This window comes from Centruroides vittatus, unplaced genomic scaffold (genome assembly GCF_030686945.1).
Source record: "Centruroides vittatus isolate TY-2023 unplaced genomic scaffold, ASM3068694v2 scaffold_386, whole genome shotgun sequence".
NCBI lineage: Eukaryota > Metazoa > Arthropoda > Arachnida > Scorpiones > Buthidae > Centruroides > Centruroides vittatus.
Window position 1 is genome coordinate 492,242 of NW_027122706.1, and position 12,291 is coordinate 504,532.

Here is a 12,291-nt window from a genome sequence, read left to right on the forward strand (position 1 = left end):
CTTGCCTGTTTCTTTGTAGATCTTTGTAGAGATTAATATAATAAAAATTCTGCACAAGTGAACATTACACTGCACGCTGTTTCCAACAGTTAATGTACCAAATGTACTGTACATCACTGATGTCGACGACGAAACGTAAGCAAAGATTTACTACAGTCGTCTACTTGGACTTTTTAACTAGGACTTGTTATATCGAAGAGAGGGGGACACAACCAGCGAGGCACCAAATCGTATTCAAAACCCTTTATTATAACTTTAATCTGACAAAGTTAAGGTCATTATTGTAATTAGTATTTTGATGTAAGTGGTATACTTTTTTCTCACAGGCTACTGTATACTGATATCAACATTTCAACTCTAGCCAATTAGAAATATCATATGTTAGGGAAGAAACAACCGGAATTCTTAACGTTGAGTTATACACCAAATCGTCTTATAAGTATTACGCCGGAATACTTGTAGCTAAACATGGCAATTGTTTTGAAGTATGAAAATAGATTCACCGTTTTAAATTTATAATTCATGTAACATTCATTCATGTAACATTAATTCATGTAACATTTGTAGTAAACTTAACTGAAAAGCTGAATATAGAAAATTAGTCGAACCCATGTGATAGTTCAATTATTTTACACTGCTTCTTTAATTAAAAAAATTTTATAAATTTAATTATTAGTTTGCATATATTTTAAATACCTGCATTATTTCTTCTTGTTCTTTAGTTTTTGCTTGTTGCAGCATCTTTTGTTTTTCTTCTGTTTGTTGTCTGAGGAAATTATTATATTCCGAACTCTCTTCAGTTTTGGCACGCCTTATATCAAGTTTCTTTAAATAAAATATATAGCAATTTATAAAGTTAATTATATAAAAGAATAAATATTGATTATACTTTTTAATTTATAAATATTTATTATTTTAAACAATATGGATTCGATTTCTCACGCTAGTGTTTACGCATCTGCCAATTGCAGTTTTGGCCCCTACAATTGGGCATAATTTGCAAAGAATCTACATAATTAAGCTTTACTTTGCAAACTAAAAATCATTCTTAATATAATTTCGCTCTTAATCCGAAATTTGAAGCGTGAAAACTATCTTATTGAATTTATTCCTTGTTTAAAATCAATTAATTTAAAAATTGAGTTCAGCAATCAAATTTTTATTCATAGCTTATGCATGTATAAGAAACAATTACTTTCTTATTTCTTGTGTAAAAAGAATTAGATTTAACTCAAAATTATTATATGTGATTATATTTTAAGAAACTAATTCTGAAATATTCTAAGAATCAAAGAAATTCTCTTACATGAGATGTTACATCAGACACTATTCTTGGGTTACGTTTCATTTCCCCAGTGATAGGGTCTTTCTTTGGTTTGCCCACTTCCTTAGTTTTTAAAACATCAACAAATTCTGTTGTCTGTGAAATATATTCAGAACATTCTCAATTATCTTATTGAATTTTCGTTTAAATAACACGTTGAGAACTTACGGGCTCTCTTATTTGAATTCTTTCTTGTTTATCTCGATTTTTCTTTTCTTCAATTTCCTTTTCTGGAAATATATTATCGAATTTGAACAATTTATAGTTTGATTAACTTAATGTTAGATAGAATGCAGTGACTTGACTTAGCTATCTTATTGCATTTTTATATTTTTAAAAGAAAATACATATAAAATAAAACAAACATTAATATTTGTGTAAACGAAGCAAAAACGATATTTTAAAATAAAATTAATTGATATTAAACATGCATTATGAAGCGCTACTAAAACATTAAATTGAAGTTAATGCTTATTTAAACTACAAATTGAGTGAATTGTTCGCTCAAACATCTACTTAATTGAAAGGTATTTATTAAAAGATCATTGAAGAGATTATTTCTGAAATAATATAATAGTAAAAAGCACAATAAAATAACAAATTAATTAGTTACAGAGAGTAAAATACATATCCACGAAGTTTTTATTTTTCTTTTGGTCAAGATTTAAGAGCCTCTCTCCCCGTTTAGAGCTATAAAAATTATTGATGAAGGCTAATGATAGCAAACTAAATATAGCTTTTGGTATCAGAAATAATTTTAAATGATAATGAGCAGAATGTTATTTAATATTTCATCTAAAAATCTATATATTTCCATACATATTAATTAATTTATATTAAGTACAATTACACAACTTATATGCACATTGTACGCATCAAATAGCTGATAAAATTTTGTTTTCTGCATACAGTCAACCTTCAATATAGCTCCTTCCTAAATTGCAAAACACCGAAGAGTACTTATGAACGGATTTTTGGAAATTGTTTAGTGGACGTGTGTGTGTGTGTGTGTCGGTATTTATTTCTTTTAATATCTCAGGATGAAGTAATGATTAAGAAACGAAATTTGGTATGGTAGCTTGTGTATAAAGTGCATCGATGCTATTAAATTTTTGTGGTTAAAGGTCGAGGCCATAGGGAGATAAATAGGGTCACATGTTATATCTCGAGTGTCATCTGACTTAATGAAGATTTTACTGGTTATTGGCATTTACAATTTTTTTCATATCTACCCCAAAAATTAAGCTTTTTGACATTTTATAAAAGTTATTTTTAACGAAATATCATAACATATAGCGCAACAAACAATTTCAATTTTGTGTTAGTATGTCTTATAAGTGTTTTTCATCGGAAAAGTTACGTAATTCGTTTGTAGATTTTTGTTGAATACTTCATATTATCATCAACTTGGAAACATATTATAAATTATGTTAATTTAATTTTATTTTTTTACTGTCGAAATTTTCCTTTCATTACAACTTTCATTTCTTGATCATATTTTCCGATTATGTTTAATTTTCATTGGATAAATCTTTATTAAAATAAATATATATTTCTATAATATACGTAGATGACTTACGTATTTCCCAATATACAAAACGCATCTATAATTTAGCAAGGATTATTTAGGAAAAATTCATATTTTTGAGTAAGTGAGACATGAAATTCTACAATATGCTTCCAAAAACGTTAACACTAATATGGAAATAACTTGTTATGACAAATTTATCGTAAATGATTGCCCTCTGTAAAGTTCTCCATCATATGTGCAAGAAGTCACGACCCAAATGGCCCTACTACCTCTTCTGCATTGATTGTATAACGTATGCATTACTGTCTCAAAAGCAGACATTTGATTATCACCATATACGGTAATTCTGCTTAGATCTATCGAAACCTGAAAATCATATTAGACGAAGAGCGAATTTTCGGATCAATTTTTCACGGATGGAAAAATTTTATGCAATATTTTCTTCAATATTTATACAAATTGCATTTGTATTCATATTGAGGACAAACAGTTATGACATCCCGAAGATTCTACCGTTTGAAAAACAATAGAATCTCTTGAATGTAGAATTTTTAATGGATTAAAAACAGTTCTAATATTCAAATTAAATAAAAACAATAATAAACATTATATAATAATTTGCATTAAAAGTTTTATTTAATTTATATAATACATTTTAGTTGCGTTTGGGAGACTTTTGACGCATTAGCTTGACTCAAAACAAAAAACATACCGCGACAGTCAAATAATGATAAATTAATTAATAATTTTTGAACATTTTATAACTAAGAATATAAATGAATAAAGCTTACGTAGCGTATTCAAATATTCTAATTTTGCATCTTTTTTATTAAAGTCTTTAGGATCTGATGATGTCCAACCCTGCAGTAAAATTTGAAAAAATTGTTTCAAATTCAATAATTATAAAAATCAATTAGTAATAAATTATTTGATAATAAAATAGAAATGATAATAGATATATTATATTCAAATGATTCATCGTGTAGAAAATTCAATTAAATTTAAACTTGCCATTTTTTCCATAAAATTTTTCCCTGCTTCTCGAGAGAAAGGTGCTCCTGCTCCTGGTTTCCCAAATGGATTATAAATTTCTCCGTTACCTTCTATATTTTCTGATATGACATTACCTAAATGATCAGATTATTGTTTTTTCAATTCATTTTGGAAATGTTTAAAAAATTATTGCAAAGGGTATGGGCTTTATATGTTAATAACTCTGCTATAGGGCTTTATATGTTATAGGAAACGAATATACGATTATATTTTTAAAAAATTTATTTTTACTCCGTTAGAACTGAAAATAAACCATTTCTAGTTTTGCTGTGGTACCAGACATAAATACTAATTAAATATAACTTTTATGTTTCCAAAATACACAGTGAAATATAACAATCAAATAATACTGTGTACAATTAGTGTAAAAAAAAATAGAATAGACTTTATTATTTCTTCTCTAAATTAGCTTGATTAAGGATTAATTTTCATATCCTTTTATTTAAATTTAATCAAGAAATTAATTTTAAAAATAAATTTTCAAGGCTTTTTTGTTGTATTTTTACAGAATATCATCCATAAATTAAATAAATATATAAAAATATCCCTTACATGTGAATTTTTCTAATATAATATAAATAATTACCAGATTGATCGGCCCTATCTAAAGTTTTCTTCAGCCTAGTTTTGATGTTTCCACTTTTCGTCCGATGTGGATAACCATTTCCACCTTTATTTTCCGAAATAGGAAGAACTAAACCCTAATAAATAGATTTAAACTAATGAAATAAACCATATACATAAACAAAGATTAATATTAAATTTAATTTACTGATTTATGAGATCAAATGGAATTTTTATTTATTGATGAATCTAATCAGCTTTTAAACTTGATCTTTCTCAAAATTCAAATAGGATAAAACAAGATTTTAATTTTATTGAATCATTAGGATAAAAGAAAATTATTCTTTAGTGAGCCAGCAAACATCTAATGCTTGAAAACTTGCTGACCAGTTATGTTAGGCAATAATATAACTCATTATATTGAATTTGTTAAAAGATTTTTTTATGGTATCTATACAAGAATACAATAAAGGAAAAATGCTATACGAGATCTTCGGGAGGAGCCGGAGGATCTGGTATTCCCACATCTTTGGAACGAACTGTTGGATGTCGTAATACGTTGCCTTTTCCATCACGCTCGGGATTTCCAAAGCCTTTTCCCCATGGATTAAAAGGCTGAAAATTTTATATTATTCCGTTATATTAAAAATAATAATTCATAATTAAAATAAAGGAATAAGCAATACACACATCGTTTGTCTGTTCATTTTTCTGAAAAGGATTTGTAGGTAGAAATATTGGATCTATAAAAAATAAAATAAATCAATGCTTACAATCCAGAAAAAAATAAGATAATTTTCTACAAATAGTGCATATATATAATATTAATTTATAATTATTAAAAATTATGAATGAGTAATTGTAATACCCAATTTTTACAGTCAAATTTTGTGTATGTTCTTTTCTTTTAGAATCTATATAACAATTTCTACAATCATCAACTATACATGCATTTTATATTAAAAATCTTATCATTTATATGGAGATAAAACGGAGTTTAAAAATAAACAAATATTACTTAAAATAAAACATTTTGATTTCTATATAAGTGTTACAGCAAAGAGCTTATCACGAATTCTGAATAACCTTGAAAAATATTCATAGAATATCATCAATCAAATATCTATAAAAAAAGAGACAATTTAATCACATCTGATTAAATGGAAAAATGAATGAAACAGGCATTTTCACCCAAAAATTTAGTATTAATTTGAAATAATATATGAAATCTGAAATATACTGTATCATACTTTTAGACAATCTAGTCCAACAAGAATGTAAAATATCAAAATTAATTAAGAATAAAATTTATCTTGTATAATTTCTAATCATTTTTCACATTTTTAATGCTTCTTATTGAGAAATTAAATTAATTGATTAAAATCAGTACTTTTGAATAATAAGTACAACACGGATGGTATTATAATGGACTTATTAGTGTAAATGTTTAACCTTTTCGTATACGCTATTACATTATCTACAATATCACAAATTTGGGAATTTTGGAAGGCAAACAGATGACACATCGGATTTCCACGCACAGAAATGAAAAATCTTAAAATACCTGACTTCTGTAATGGTGACCCACCGTTTTCCTTTGATCTTCCAAACGGGTAAAATTTCTCCTATTAATTCAAATTTATATTATTATACTAGGTTATAAATTAAATTTTATATCCATCTCTTAAGCAAAAATTTAAAAACACAGTAATTATACACCAACAATTCGATTAGCGCTATCTCGTTTGTTTATTGATCTCGTATAGTGTTGTATCAAGAGCGCTAATCGAGGTATTAGACTATTTTAATAATTATATAGTTTACCAAAATCAGTATATGTCAGTAGCAGGATTAATTAAATAGCATATACTAAACACTGCATATTCTAATGTGCAACTGGACACAAGACGTGTAGTGGGAATTTTGAATTGTGCATTGGGGATCTCATATTTGTGCAGTAATTATCCGATTCCGGGCTTTATAAATATTTTTTTTCTAGTTATGTTCAAGTAAAAATATTTACCTAAATTATGCAGTGTGTATACTATTCGGTCCATAAAAATAAAAGACCTGCGGAAGGAATGTTGGTAGGATTCACTACATTTATCAATATATACAATAGATATATTTTATGCACCCACAACATGAATTTTATCATTCAAAACAATAATCCACAATCACAGCGCACTTATTGTATAGTAAATTACACTGAATGATCACTGCATTAAAAACAACATCTTGGAAGTGATGAACGGATATTACCTTGCATGCGCGAGGGAAAGCAGTCATCGGGCTTTGGACATATGGAAGAATGTCGTCTGGAGTGACGAGTCCTGTTTCATGCTGAACCTTATTAATGGCGGGGTCTAAATCTGGCGTAAATGGCACGAAGTTGCATTCCCTGATTTCACAGTTGGGATTCAAACAAACTGACGGTGGTGGTATCATGGTCTGGGAAACGTTCTCTGGCAAGGCCTAGGGCCATTGCTCGTCATCCCATGCTCGATATCTTGAATGCTGAATGATACGGGGACCTGTTAGATGATCATCCGTACCTGTATCTCCAGGCTATGTTTCCTGATGAAGATACCTTGTTTCTACGTGATAACGCACATATCACCAGGCGAGAATAGTTGGAGGAACACAACAATGAACTCTTCACATTGTCTTGGTCCCTGAACTCACGCCTGTAGTCTGGTGAGTTTAGGGGCCAAGGCAATGTGTGGAGTTCATTGTCGTGTGTATGATTGGAATATGCTGGATGAGGTTGTCACCCACACCTCCGCAAAATGTACACCAACTGACAGAACTGGTCAAGCAGACGAGGGTCCAGTTAAAAATACAGGATGTTCGACCTCTTGTAGAGTCCATCCCCGAGGTTTGCAAAGCGCGATCACCGTTATTAGACAGGTGTTCCTAATGTAGTGATCTTTCAGCGCATAGTTTAATTCTTAAAAAAAAAAGCTGAAAAATGTTAAGCTTCTCCAAATGTTTACAAAAATATTGTTGAACTCTTATTAAGTAATAAAAAATTATTTCAATTAAATACGTTGTTATTGTATGGAATAGAGCAACGCAACACGAAGACGATATGCCAAGGGAAGTGCCATCCGGGAGGACTTTCTGCAGGAAACTGGCCTCTAATTAAGTGTTAGACAAGTGGGCAAAATCCGGAAAACACCAAGTAGCCAGCCCGTCGTTCAGACATAAACCCGAGATCAACTATCAGTGTTCAATAGTTTTTTATCCACTTGGCAGACTTCCCAAGTGTTGCCTTGCGTTCTTCCATCAATAAAATCCAATCCTATTGTATTTGATGATTTACCATTTAAGTTATAAAAAGCAGTAGTCCTATTACTTTTGCATAAAAATTCTAAGTAACTTACACATATATGAAATTTTGATATTCAGTTATCACGATATTTTATTACCTATTAAGATTTTTTTATTAATTATAATATAAGCCTAGTTATTACAATAAAAAATGTATATTTTAAATATTTTAATGTCTTACCATTTCTTCTTGCTTCTGTTTATTCCATTCTATTTCTTGTTCTTTAATAGATTGTTTAGACTGAATTAAATTGTCTGTAAGTGATGAATTTTTATAGTAATATTTGGTATCGTGGATTAATTAATGTAAAATGTATTCACTAAAATTACTTACCTAGTTCATTTCTGTAATTTTCTTTGTCTGTATTCTTGTATCTTAATTGATTTTCTATACTTAATTTAACTGCTTGAGCAGGCTGAAAACGAATATCGACATCACCCGCTATTTGTGTTTTCACTTTTCCAGATTTAGTTCGATTAGGCGCACCGGCACCCGGTTGGCCGAATTTTAAAATAGAATCCTATAAAATATTTAAAAAATTTTATTTTATAAAAGCAGCAACATGAACATGTTGAGTGAGAATAGTATAGGTAGGAACTCGTTCAGTGAGACCATTCATAATGAACGAGTTGATAGGGTAGACCGGGGGAATATGAGCATACATTCGTAACTCCGTAACAATGCGAATGAGAATCACCTTATATAAGGCTCTTCCATAGTGTCATTTTTAACTACAGTACGTGGTCACAGGCATTTATCAGAAAAAAAAGATTTGTAGTGATAATCTGTAAGAATGTGTCGAGGTACGAAAAATATGGTTTGCTAATTATATTTGTAAGATTGAAATATGCTCTAGGTTTGCTATATGAAACTGTTAAGTTTCATAGAGTAATATGAGCAAATACAATCTTTTTGAAAAATTGCTACAGTTTAGAAACGAAGTGGAGTATGGTATCCAAATGTTTGCAGTATAACGATACGTCTATGTAAAAGATGACTGTGCCAAAACAGTCTGTTACATTCATTTAATTTTGGAAAAAGTTGACTTTACTCTTAAGGATACTCATATTCCCCAGTTTACCCTACCACGTGACATTCTCAACATACAGTATTTGTGTTGTCATTGATATAACTCGAGACTAAACACCCAGATCGGTTAAACTACTGCTTGATAAGGTCCAGCCAACCTCAAACTTGAAGATGATCCGGGTTTGAAACCGATTAAGTTTCCCTAATTTATCATGAACGATACAGGTAAAAGTACCATTTCCAGATCCAGATCATATTGTGGCGATGTGTAAACTTTTCGTAATTTAAGAAAGTATAGAAAGTAAGTATACAAATAATCAGTTGACTTCTATCTTCGACATATTTTGAAGTGTACTGTACATACGGTACATTCAAAATGTGTACATCAACATCAGTTCCTTCGAATATGTAAGAGCTTAATTAAAAAGAAGATCAAGTTACTACAAACCCTTTTATGATTTTCAATAATAATACTTTACTTTTTCCAGAAAATAAAATATCTAACAGACTATTACCACGAGTAATTAAAAACTGATTTCTTTGCATTTGTTAAATAAATAATAAACATAGGCCTATTTTCTAATTATCTTCATTTTGCACGGTAGGCATAATTTTAACCCTAGTTAAGTTAGCACAATAAAAGATTTCATGCAAATTTTGTCGTTGGTTTATATACTGAATATTTTTATTTTTAATTAAAGTCAATATATAAATGCGAGGTAATGTAAAATATTAATTTAAATAGCTGCATTGTAAATTTGATGTTTAAATAATTAATAATTACCTCTGTTTCAGGTACTTCTGTTTCCATAAAATGTTTTTTTCTCTTTGGATCATCCTAAATACAAAATACATAAATTAGATTTTAGTTTTGAAAATTTTTAAATTAACGAATATTTATTTTAAAAATATAGAAATTTGAAGACAAAACGCACAGAAAAAAATATTTTTGGTGTCTTTTCGGATTATCTTTTTCACACCCCAGGAAAAATACAACTAAACATTAACAGAGTCGATCTTTTACCTCGTATAAAAGTATGCAAAACTGCTTTAAAAGATGTTTGAATATTGTAAATATACATTTAAAAAATTTTCAAAAGAATATTTATTAAAAATACAAAACTTTTAAGATATAATGGAAGTTTTATTTTGATTTTTTTAGTAACTTCAATAACACAGGGATACATTAATTCAATATGTAGACGTTATTATTGCATTCGAAAATGCATTTCGGGTTCTATTAGCCTTGCCTATAACGAAGGAAACTGATCGATCCTACCATGTGCTGGTTCCTCGTATATTCTAACCAATCAATTATTGTAATTATCACCATCGATTGTAAGAGCAAATAAAAAAAATTGTCAGTGAAATGGAGCAATTGACTCTTCTCTAATAAAAACTGAATTTAAAAATATTTGAAAAATGTGGATAAAATACTAGGTAATGAGTGTATTTAAGAAGGTAAATAAGAAATAACATTTCCTGTCACCATTATAATTTTGACAGAACTACATAAATACATAAAGATAAAACTGTCATAAATTTGATTGTGAAATATAAATATGTACATCTGAACAATGTCTTTTAATAGAAGTATTAATTTCTATAATGAAGTTATTACTTCAGCATTATTTTGAATATGAAACAAACTGTCAAATATTGCAAAAAGACTAGATCACGACTGCAGAAAATTAACTTGAGATATGAAGAATCACAGGGCAACGGACCATTCTCTGATGGAGTGCTTTTTTGAAACGAATTGTGAATAAATATAAGATTAAAAATTTCATGTAGAAAAAATTTGGAACTATAAATAGTTCCAATTTTTTTTCTACATGAAAATTTTACCGACAAAGAATGTGCTATTATATAGTATTTTTGCAAGGTATGTAAAGAAAATTTAAATTAGGAAAAATATCCAAAACGCACCTCCTCAAAAATCGTACCAGTTCTATTTTAGAATACATTAATCGTTATTTCCTCCTCCTTTCGAGTCAATTTTCAAATACAGTGGCCGTTAATGACGTCACAGTAATTCGGTTACGATTGTCCTCTTTTTGTCTGTAGTATGCTTGAGCACGTTAAAAGTAAATTCGACTTTTTGATTTAATATTTCCGTTGTTTTGTAACACAGCTACTGTAAAATATTTTAATTATTGATATACAGTGCCATATAGTTAGATGTATTTATAAGAAATACATTCATAATACAACATTAGTCATTAGGTGCTTCTAAAGATTATGAAGATGCTTACTTCAAAAAATGATGTCTTATCCGAAATCGTGTCTCTAATTGGTTGCTCAAATCGCATCAGTAAGATCAGAGATATTTAATTGGTGACAAAGACATTTTTATTGTTATTTTACGTTTATTCTGCAGTGAGCGATGAAGAATGAGGTGTAAAAATACGTATAGTTCAGGAGTGAACCTTTTTGAACCCGTGTGCCATATAATAATCATATTTAGCTTTAAAGATGTTTATGCGTGCCAAAGTTTTAGACTTCGATTAACGATATTTAAATAAATTAAACGAATATGCTTTAATTACAATAAATGTAAAAAAGCTGATTGAAAAAAAATGATCGGGTAGTAAACCGAAAGGATGATTGAAAAAGATAACGTAACATATCATTTCGATTTATCATTAAGTGTCAGATGATTTCTCTTTACGTGCCACTTTGGGCACGCGTGCCATTGGTTCGCCATCCCTGGTATAGTTCTATTCCGAAATGTTCGGTCTAACGATTAGACTGTAAATGTACGAAAATTACAATATAAAATTCGATCATTATTGTTTTGTAGTTATTATTACTCAAAACATTCAATAAAATAAGTGTTTAATGAGTAGTATAAATTTATTTGTGGAAAAATAATTTCCTTATGTGCTTTAAATATTAGTGCGACTCAGAAGACTAGTCCCGCAGAACTTTACACATAAACATCAATAAAAAAAAAATAAAAAAAAATAAATAAATAAATATATATATATATATCAAATGATTTTGATATTTCCAAAATCAAAACTGGCAAAAAGTTCTATTACACGATAACTCAAATTTTTGTTTGTGGGCTGAAAATTTATAAATGCGATTTAGGGAGGTCAAAGTATCATGTACAAAATACAATTATGAAGTAGAAGATAACCGTCCGTAGTTTGTAAAGAAATTTATATTGTTATATCAAATATACTTATTATGAAAATAGTATATAAGATAAACTACAAGATATTAGCGAGGTTGAGGCCGAAGTTTTCAACGCGAAAACTTGTACGTCGGACGTTCAGTGCCGCCTTCCTGTAAGCCTAGAAGTTTGACAATGTCGCGTTTGGAAAGTCAGTGGAATCATGTCCGGCGTTTCAAACGCTAGTGTCAAACTTCTAGGCTTACAGGAAGGCGGCACTGAACGTCCGACGTACAAGTTTTCGCGTTGAAAACTTCGGCCTTAACCTCGCTATT

The 12,291-nt window shown here is 29.2% G+C and overlaps 1 protein-coding gene across 5 annotated transcripts in view; it reads right to left on the minus strand.

The window, feature by feature from the left end:
• Window positions 1-12,291, minus strand: part of LOC136988879 (MAP7 domain-containing protein 2-like) — a 32,442-nt gene that overhangs the window by 3,788 nt on the left and 16,363 nt on the right. For 4 of the 5 annotated variants that reach the window (XR_010882828.1, XM_067286877.1, XM_067286879.1 and 1 more), the window contains exons 5-16: window positions 9,620-9,673; window positions 8,140-8,326; window positions 7,987-8,060; window positions 6,037-6,097; window positions 5,163-5,215; window positions 4,959-5,087; window positions 4,495-4,609; window positions 3,867-3,982; window positions 3,647-3,716; window positions 1,493-1,554; window positions 1,307-1,420; window positions 697-825 (exon numbers count right to left, since the gene is read on the minus strand). Coding sequence is in view for 4 of the 5 variants with exons in the window: in XM_067286877.1 (XP_067142978.1) it covers window positions 697-825; window positions 1,307-1,420; window positions 1,493-1,554; window positions 3,647-3,716; window positions 3,867-3,982; window positions 4,495-4,609; window positions 4,959-5,087; window positions 5,163-5,215; window positions 6,037-6,097; window positions 7,987-8,060; window positions 8,140-8,326; window positions 9,620-9,673 (1,164 nt within the window). In the remaining variant the exon portion in view is untranslated. The remainder of the gene's footprint in view (window positions 1-696; window positions 826-1,306; window positions 1,421-1,492; window positions 1,555-3,646; window positions 3,717-3,866; window positions 3,983-4,494; window positions 4,610-4,958; window positions 5,088-5,162; window positions 5,216-6,036; window positions 6,098-7,986; window positions 8,061-8,139; window positions 8,327-9,619; window positions 9,674-12,291) is intronic. The other variant, XM_067286878.1, reaches the window with a different exon arrangement.